Source organism: Garra rufa, chromosome 14, assembly GCF_049309525.1.
Source record: "Garra rufa chromosome 14, GarRuf1.0, whole genome shotgun sequence".
NCBI lineage: Eukaryota > Metazoa > Chordata > Actinopteri > Cypriniformes > Cyprinidae > Garra > Garra rufa.
Window position 1 is genome coordinate 41,596,523 of NC_133374.1, and position 10,199 is coordinate 41,606,721.

At 39.9% G+C, this 10,199-nt stretch overlaps 1 protein-coding gene across 1 annotated transcript in view; it reads right to left on the bottom strand.

Moving 5' to 3' along the window:
* Nucleotides 1–3,311: 3,311 nt before the first annotated feature.
* atp1b3b (ATPase Na+/K+ transporting subunit beta 3b) overlaps nt 3,312–10,199 on the bottom strand; it is a 49,629-nt gene continuing 42,741 nt past the window's right edge. Inside the window, exons 6-7 of the mRNA XM_073817909.1 lie at nt 5,198–5,284; nt 3,312–4,306 (exon numbers count right to left, since the gene is read on the bottom strand). Coding sequence (XP_073674010.1) covers nt 4,139–4,306; nt 5,198–5,284 — 255 coding nt within the window. The 3' untranslated portion in view covers nt 3,312–4,138. The remainder of the gene's footprint in view (nt 4,307–5,197; nt 5,285–10,199) is intronic.

The following is a 10,199-nucleotide window of genomic DNA, read 5'->3' on the forward strand; positions in this document are numbered from 1 at the left end:
CAGTGTAGGAGAAAAAACTCATTTTGAGAAAACGGCCTTTAAAAATATGGTTTGTAATTGAAATCTATTGAGACAAATAGATAAAGTGCTATTGAAAAAACACTTAACTGTGTCTTTTGGGTGTTTACTTTCCACTAGTCTGAAAAAACACTTTAGTAAACACCAAAAAGCCTAAAATCTCAAACTTGACAGATGCATGAAACAACAGTGTTTTTGTCTACAGTGTCTCCCCTTAAGCAGCAAATCTACATATTAGAATTATTTCTGAAGGATCGTGTGACACTGAAGACTGCAGTAATGATGCTGAAAATTCAACTTTGCATCACTGAAATAAATTCACAATATATGCACATAGAAACAGCTATTTTAAATTGTATTATTTCACAATATTGTTTGTACTGCCTTTTTATCTAAATAAATGCAGTTAGGGTGAGCATAAGAGCCTTGTTACTTTCCCCAACCTTTTGTGAATACATGCATATTGCTTACCTTTGCTATTATTCTTATTAGGGATAGTGTGATGGCACCTATTGTATCCGCTGTGTATTCATTCTTCTTCTGCTCTCGAGTCTGTAGCAGCCCATAGAATTGCTAGCAGGATTGCTAGTCTCTAAGGCAATCCCTCTAGCACCACCAACGGTCCAAAATTGCACTTATGTTTATGCTAATAACTTTGGTAAAATTTAGATGGCAAAAAAAAAGTTTTACCTCTGATTCCTTGATGTCAGATTTTACCAAAATTTAATTTAAATGACCAAATTTTAAAATTATCCAGGTCAGGATTTTTTGCTATTTTTAATAGTTTGAAAAACCTACTTTTTCAAACTCATCCTAGACAATTTGTCTGATTTTCTCCAAAATTTGCTCAGACCACGCTGGCAAAAAATGTACAGAATTCAAAATGATTAGTCAAATCATTTTCGAATAAAACAAATTTATTTGTCAAAGAGCACACAAAAAATGTATCTTAGGCTATATCTCTGCAAGGTTTTGGCATACTCAGAACAAACACAGTGTGTGTTATAATAAGCATGACCTGAGGCTATCTGCACAGTTTCGGCACAGCGCCACCTAAAATGAATGAAAAATGGTTATTTTTGCTTTTAAATTTTGAAAGGTTTGGTCAAAAATCACAAAACTAGTCTCTTTAGATTTGCTGCAGCATGCCGAGTCAAACCATGCCCAAAATTTGTTGTAAAATGCAATATTTTTTTTTACGAACGTATTGGCGTATCTTTACAAATCTGGGTATGTATCTTTGGCACCATGGCCTTACAGTACTCAAAATTTTGGGTGTTATAATGAAAGTTCCAAAAACATGAATAACTTTTGATTAAATTAGCTTATTGTAAAGAGACTGGCCTTGGTAGATTCATTGGGTCATGCTGAGAACATAGATATCAATTACTCCATAATTGGCTAATTTTACTGTCCGCTATTTTGCTTTATGTTGAAAACCTATTTTTTCAAACTCCTCCTAGAGTTTTGGTCCGATTTTCACCAAATTTGACTTGGATCATCTTCTGACTATGGTGGCAAAAAGTTAAGGATTTCATGTCAATATACAAAATGGTTATCATTTAACACATCAATGAATTTGCTGGAATGATGCCAAAATGCATCTGAGACTGTATCTTTGCAAAGCTTTGACATATTGACACCAAACTTTGTATGTGCCGTTGTCACCTCACACTGACCATGCCACATCAATTTGGTAACAGCATCACCTATTGGTCAAAAGTTATAAACCATTCATTAACCTTTAAAGGGGTCATCGGATGCAAAACTCACTTTTCCATGTTGTTTGAACATTAATGTGTGTTGGCAGTTTGTGTACACAACCTCCCTATAATGATAAAAATTCACCCAGTGGTATTTTTTTAATGTTTAAAAGTAATATCCCCTTTTTAAAATCAGGTCATTCTCAGCTTCTTGTGGGTGTGACGGCACACAGACAGAGGCCACTCCCACGATAGCTGATTGACATGAGCGCCTTACCTTAGACCCGCCCTCACCGAGCTGAAACAGTCCGACTCCGATCGCCATTGTGTGACTCAGATGCAGGGGAAGACAAGAATGTCTCAGATTGAGGTGTTCTGTTGTTGGATGTAATAATGAACAGCAGTCCTCATTTACTGCAGATATCTGAGCCACTGAAGACGCAGAGGATAATGTTACTTTCATTCTTGAAAGGAAAGCACCGATCCCGATCTACATGTGTGTCTATTTTCATCATTCGTGATGCAGCTTCACCCATAGGAGAAATAATTATAAGGTTCTTTATGCATCTTTGCAAATTGTGTTTCTTAATAATATGCTAGTTAGGACGTTTCGCGGCTAAACATGGCTAAAGTAAATATTACGGTGGTCATTCCACTGCAGAGAGGGGCGGGGCGAGCAGAGCTCATTAGCATTTAAAGAAACATGCAACAGAATAGCTTGTTCTAGAAAGGGCTGATTTAGACAGGGTAAAAAGAGTGTTTACACTACCATTGAGAAATTTTAACCAAATTATGTTATAGACTTCTCATTAAGGCCCTAAAGAATTATATCAACTTATGGAAAATGGGCATCCAATGACCCCTTTAAGAATGAAATTTCCAAAAATGCTAGCAACTTTTGATTGCATTAGCCTTTTGTAATGAAACTGGTCTCAAAATATTCCTTGGGTAATACTGAGAAAATATACATCAATATTGCCATTTTGATTTATGTTGAAAACATACTTTTTCTAACTGTTCCTACACTGTTTGTCTGATTTTCACCAAAATCGAGTCAGATCATCTTCAGACTGTGCTGACACAAAGTTATGGATTTCATGTTAATAGACAAAAACGTTTTTTACAGCGCCGCAACAAATTTGAGGCATGATGCCAAAATGACCCTGAGGCTGTATCTTTGCAAAGCTTTGACATTGACACCAAACTATGTGTGCGCCTTTGTCACCTCACAAAGAACACACCACATCGATTTGATAACAGCACCACCTATTGGTCAAAAGTAACGGGTCATTAAATCACACTACTAGTGGTTTTATATATGATTTGTCAACCATTTTGACTAAAATAATTAAATTTATTTAATTACTCATTGCAACAGTTGGTCTGATGCTCCCTTGCCATTCTTAGTTCATTTTGTCTCTATTGTGCTTGGCCCTTTAATTGTTGCTTGCATAAATTTACAAACACAATTACATACTTAAAAGGACTATTTTAAGCTGAGTCTTGAAATTGCGCCATCATTAGGTTGAATAACTCTCATATGCATTCAGTATTATCTGAAGAAAATACACTCCACACACTCCAACTGAATCTTTGTTTAAAATCACTTTTATTTCAAGATTTTTAAACTCATACAGATCGTAAGGCATCTGCACAAAGAACAGTTTCTGCAGAGGTTTAAAAAAATCCTTTCCCTCAGATGGTGGACGGGTTTCAAACCAGGTTTGATATAGGTGTTTTTTTTGTTTTTTGGCGTTTTCCCCCTTTTCCCCACTCCTTATTTTTTAATTTCTCAATAATCTTAAATTACAGCTATTATATAATTTCATACTCTTGATTTCTTACAGCAGTCAGACGACGTGAGAGCAATGACAGAGAAAAAGAGTGTTTAAAATCCATTAAATATGTACATAGAGGCTTCACATCACACGCACACACATGGCAGGCTAAACAGTACTATGAGGGGAGCAGACCACATCCACATGATGTGTTGATGCATCTATTTACAGGTCCCTATACTTACTACACGATGACACTAGCTTCTCTCGTATGAAGAGGCGTCGGAGGAGAAAGCATGTTTTTTTTATGCATTTTTTTTACCTTTGAATTTTATTTCCATTGGTTTGTTTTATGACAAATGGTTGAATCGATGAATTACGATGAGCAATAAGTCCTAAAACCTTCATTAACCTTCACACACGTGCACTTTTCTGTGCATCCAACTACACTTTCATCCAGGATGAGTTTTGAACTTCACCCTAGATGAGCATTCGTACTGCGCTTAACACGCAAAGGCCCTGATTAAACTGGTAGGACGCCACATAGGGGACGAGGTGTGTGTGATATGGACAGGATGGACGTGAGAAGGGTTTGCGTGAGAGGAACTGACATCGTGCATCTCCAATGAATGATCTAGGCTACTTGGACACTTTGACGCGGAAGACGACGCGGCCCAGGAACTTGTCGCGGTCGTCGCTGTTGAGCAGGTCTGAACCCTCTACCTTGCACTCGATGGCGAGCTCAGTGTTATAGTCCTCCTCAGTCAGCAGCAGCTTCACAGCTACAACCGGCTGGACGTAGTTTGCCTAATCAAGAAGAGAAACGAGGGAAGACAGCCGAAATGGCAAAAATATATATAAAAAAAAAAATATTAATAAAAATAAATATTAAAAAAAGTGTACTACATATTTAAAAAAAAACTTTATATTTTAACAAGTCCTGATTTTATTTGTGTGTGTGTGTGTGTGTGTGTGTGTGTGTGTGTGTGTGTGTATATATATATATTATGGCATATATATATTATGGCTATAATGTCATCAGCGCCACCTTGTGTTATTCATTTGCGATTGTTTAGATACATTTTGAACAATGAGCCAGTCCGCACTAAATTTAGTAGCGGCAATTTTAAGTAATGATGATTTAAGTACCACCCTGATGAACGCATGCATGGGCCCAAATACTGTAACCGTACTCAGCACTGTTCTACTCTCTCTCTCTCTATGTTCTCTTGAACATGATTGCCCATAAGCACCAAGAATGTTGCAATAATGGAAATATGATCCTCAAGATGACGCGATGTAGACTCCAAACAGTTTGTGCTGTTTGGAGTATGACCAGCTGTTGCTAAAAAGTCTTGTAGCTCACCAAAGTATTGGGAAATTTCAGGGAATGACATTTTTAAATGAATCACAATTCAAAAAGCTATTGCTCTGATAATGAGGATAAAACAATTCAGTGAGAATAGTCATTCCATATATTCAGACTTTCATTCCATATATTCAGAGTTTAATTTTATATATTCAGAAATATATATTCATATTATATATTCATAAATATAATTATTTCCTGAACGGCATGCCATAATATTATATATATATATATATATATGTATTATTCTAAGGGTAATACACATTCTGACAATGTTTAATTGTAGGAATGCACAATACACCATTGTGATTTGACTGTATTATACTCACATGCAATTTCTTGCCATAATAGGGGAAGTAACTCTTGTCGAGTTTGCCCTCAGCAGGGAAATACTGCATCTGCAGTGGATTCTCTCTCTGTATCAGGAGAAAAACACGACAAAGAATGAGATCACGCTGCTGCACTTGACGGACAACACGCGTCATGTGACTGGTGTGCAGTTGCCAGTAGCAACAGACTTCCTCACATCACTCAATCTGATGACAGCAAGAAAAATAAGCACCCCCTTCAAATGCACAGACAGCAGATATCTGAAGAAAGCAGGTTATACACAAATCCACACTGAAAAGGGGGAAACAGCTTCTTACAAATGAAATTTCTGCTGTATATGAACGCATGAATCCATAACTCTCTGCTCACAGTCCATCACAGTCATACCGTATATATATATATATCCAGCAAGAGCAGGAAGCAACAAGCTGTTTCCACAGGTCACGAACAGTTACAAGATCGCATTCAATAACTGGTTCATCTTTTATTAAGTGAACCCAATGAAATGATCTGCTGTAAGCTTTTGAAATGGCTGAGTATCTAAGAATTGGTCAAAGTGAGGCATGCTTGCAGACAGTATAGTCCGATGAAAAAGAAGGCATTAAAACACTAAAAAGAAGCCATTTACAGTCATTTGAAAGCATTGGTAGTCTAAGACCATGATTCATGTTTTAATAATCAAATTCAAAGAATGTAATTATTAAGAATCAGCACAGAAGCTCAAAAACGTGCAGTGTTTCATAGTTGCTTTCACACAAACAGCTTTTGCTGTAAATTTACAGCACGCATTCAGCACTTTTTCTCCATTTTGTAATCACACACCAACTAGACGCGAACCAGCTTCAGATATTTTTTGTCCTGCTGGAAACGTTCAGTATTGATACTTACAAATTGTAGCCAGTTAGTAATGTAATCCATTAAATCATCCATTGATCAGACTACTATTTGATTACTTTTAGATTACTTTTGACCTAACTTGTTTATCACATTGATAATCTTGTACCATATTGAAGTACAAATACAAAGAGAAAGAAAGAAATATTATATATATACATTAAGGTTTTGAGAGTTTGATAGAGTTTAAAAGGCACATAATTAAAATCTTAAAAATGTGAAATGAAGTTTTAAATAACATTAGAATTACAAAAACATACTGCAAAAGATGAACAATTTTAATTGTTTACCTGTGTATCATGTGACCATTAACCAACATCAGAGAACTTTAAGTAAATATATTTAGTGAAAGAGGTTTGGCTGACCAAAAAAAGTTACTGCTACATGTAAATAAGAAATAATGTAAATATTTGCATTTTAATGTGTTTAAAAGACAAAAGCACAGACAATCCAAAAGAATAATTGGGGAGAATCAATAAATTATTAATAATTTATTGCTATTGTGTGAATAATATGCAATCATGAAATCCAAAAAGTAACTGTAGTCTGATTACAAGTATTTTGAATTGTAATATAATCTAAATTGCAGAAAATGTAAAAGTATGTTTAGCAGAATCAATTTATGAATAATTTATTGCTATTGTATGAATAATATGTAATCATGTAATCCAAAAAGTAACTGTAGTCTGATTACAAGTATTTTAAAATGTAATATAATATAACTACAACTACTTAATTTTTAATCCAGATTACAATGTAATCAGTTACTACCTAGCACTGCATGTATAAAATGCTCCAAGAATACTACTACTACTACTAATAAAAATAATAAATAGGGATGTAATGATATAAAAATCTCACAATATGATAATGCCTCAGTATGAAGTCCACGGTACAATATTTAAAAAAATAAAATAAAAATGAAGACTTGGGAAAATTAATTTTGTACATTTTAAAGTTAAATTTTCTATCGAAAGTACTTTGAGAGTTCAAATTTAAAAGAGCTCCAACCCATGTTCTTAACTACGAAACCTTAAGTCTTAAACCCAGGTTGTGGTATACTGTCTTATTCTAATTGATTAAATTAGCACCAATGTGAATGTAATTTAGACTATGTAATAATAACAATTGTATATGATTGTTATTCATATGACAACAACAGCCATAGATTGTAAAACAACTGCACTGTAAAATAAATGAAAATAATTATTTCATAGGTATATTATTTTTGCACTACAGTAGGAAAATTACAATACTTCTTTCCTAATTTTTACACTTAAAAAGTTGAATTTGGATTTAAACCGCTAGCTGTCAGCAATTCATACTGCACTTTTAACCTTTTATTTTGACGGATATAGTAGTAGAACGTTTTTTGATGGAAAACTCCAGCTTTAGTGAAAACAGGCTTGCAAAAAAGTGTCTCACTACAAATCTGTAGTGAGAAATGCTGTAATCATCTGCCCATTAAAATGTTGGGAAATTATGTAAATGTCAAAATAAAGCATAACTGGTGGACAATGCATTCCCAAACGTGCACTAAACTCACAGCACATGCAATAAACAAGTTTACTGCATTTACTGTGAACGGAGCCATTCTGAGGCGTAGAAAACACCGGATCATGAGCTGATCGCCTGAACACTTTTAATGTCCTTTTATGGTTGAATAAGTAGTCTTACTTTGTCTGTAACACTGGGAATTGAATGCAATGATTTATGTGAGAAATTTACACTACAATGTTTTTTGAACAATTTACACAAAATAATTATGCTCTTTTAAGATCTAATCATTTACACAAGCATGGTTTTACAAACAAGAAATTTGCCCACAATTTACACAAATTTGCCCGTGCCCGTTTAACGCATTACTAAGAACGTCTAGGTTACGTAGGTAACCCTCGTTCCCTGAAGGAGGGAACGGAGACGTTACATGGGAATTCGCTTAGAATCCAATCATCTCTGAGCCTTATACAAAAGGCCAATGAAAATTGGCGAGTGGCATTTGCATGACGCGCCACGCCCCGTACATACGGGTATAAATAGCGACGTCATGCGCCAGTCAGACAGGTTCTTCGCTGAGGAGCCGGATTGAGCCGGCGTCAGCGCGACGACAGGGACGTGGCAGGGGATGTAACGTCTCCGTTCCCTCCTTCAGGGAACGAGGGTTACCTACGTAACCTAGACGTTCCCCTTCAGTCGAATCACTTCGACGTTACATGGGAACTGACCCTATGGAACAAGCCACGTCCCTGCGCCGCGTTACGCAACGACCACGTGCCGGCAGGCGGACGTGTCAACAGGCGGACGTTAACGTAACCTTCCCAACGCCCTGGGGCCCGAGAAGGGGGGGGCCCCAGGGATGCCAGAAACTGAAGCAGGGGTTGGGGGGGCGGAGACATGAATTCTGTCCATGTGAAAGTAAGAAATTCAATATATCCATAAGGGGGTTTTAGGGATATACGAGGGAAACAGAGGCCTTCTGGTTGACCCCTGGAAAAATATAGAGAAAAATAGCCACAACCTGCGGGGCGAAGGAGACCCGGCAGGAGCACAGTCAAGAGCTACTCCGCGTCTAGCCCGGACTGAGGGGCATGGAGGACCCAGGTTCGCCGGAGGGAACAAACTGGGAGATAGCGCACGGATCCACGTGGGAATGGCGCAGCAAGCCGACACTAGCCGTCCTCCCGGTCACCTGTCAGAACTCGGGAAGAGACGGCCTCTAAGCGAAGGTTGTAAAACCTGGCAAAGGTATTAGGTGTCGCCCAGCCGGCAGCTCTGCAGATGTCCGCTAATGAGGCGCCATGTGCCAACGCGTAGGAAGATGCAACACTCCGTGTGGAGTGGGCATGCAAGCCTAAGGGGCAAGGCTCTCCCTGATATAAGTAAGACAGGGAGATGGCTTCTACCACCCAATGCGCCAACCTCTGTTTGGAGACAGCATTCCCTTTCTGCTGACCTCCGAAGCAGACAAAGAGCTGCTCGGTGCGTCTGAAGTGCCGAGTGCGGTCTACGTAGGTGCGCAGAGCACGGACTGGACACAACGATGCTATAGCTGGGTCTGCCTCCTCCAAGGGCAGAGCTTGCAGGTTCACCACCTGATCGCGGAAAGGCGTGGTGGGAACCTTGGGCACATAGCCGGGCCGGGGTCTCAGGATGACGTGAGAATCGCCGGGCCCGAACTCCAGGCACGCTTCGTCGACAGAGAAAGCTTGCAGATCCCCCACCCTCTTGATGGAGGCCAACGCAGTCAGGAGCGCTGTCTTAAATGACAGAAACTTAAGCTCAACTGAGGCGAGGGGCTCGAAGGGAGGTCCCCGCAGGCCCTGGAGGGCGACGGAGAGGTCCCAAGAGGGTACGAGGCGCGGTCTGGGAGGATTGATCCTCCTAGCGCCTCTGAGGAATCTCACGACCAGAGGGTGCTTCCCTAGGGATGATCCATCCACTGCATCGTGATGTGCGGCAATAGCGGCAACATACACTTTGAGAGTCGAAGGGGACAGCCTGCGCTCCAACTTCTCTTGCAGGAAGGAAAGCACTACTGCAATCGTGCATCTCTGTGGGTCCTGTTCTCGTGAGGAACACCAGTCGACGAAAAGACCCCACCTCAGTGCGTACGCCTGCCTTGTAGAGGGGGCTCGGGACTGAGTGATGGTTTCTACCACGGCCTGTGGAAGGCCGGCGAGGTCTGAAGCGTCCCGTCCAGGAGCCAGACGTGCAAGTTCCATAGATCGGGACGTGGGTGCCAGATAGTGCCCATCCCCTGAGAAAGAAGGTCCTTCCTCAAGGGGATTTTCCAGGGAGGGGCTGCCGCGAGGGAATTGAGTTCTGGGAACCAGGTCCTGGCAGGCCAGTATGGGGCGACCAGGAGAACCTGCTCCTCGTCCTCCCTGATCTTGCACAGGGTCTGTGCAAGGAGGCTCACTGGGGGAAAGGCGTACTTGGGCCCCGGAGGCCAGCTGTGGGCCAGAGCGTCCCTGCCGAGGGATACCTCGTTGAGGGAGAAGAACTGCTGGCAGTGGGAGGATTCGGGGGAGGCAAACAGATCTATCTGGGCCTCCCCGAAATGCCTCCAAATCAGCTGGACTGTCTCGGGGTGGAGTCGCCATTCTC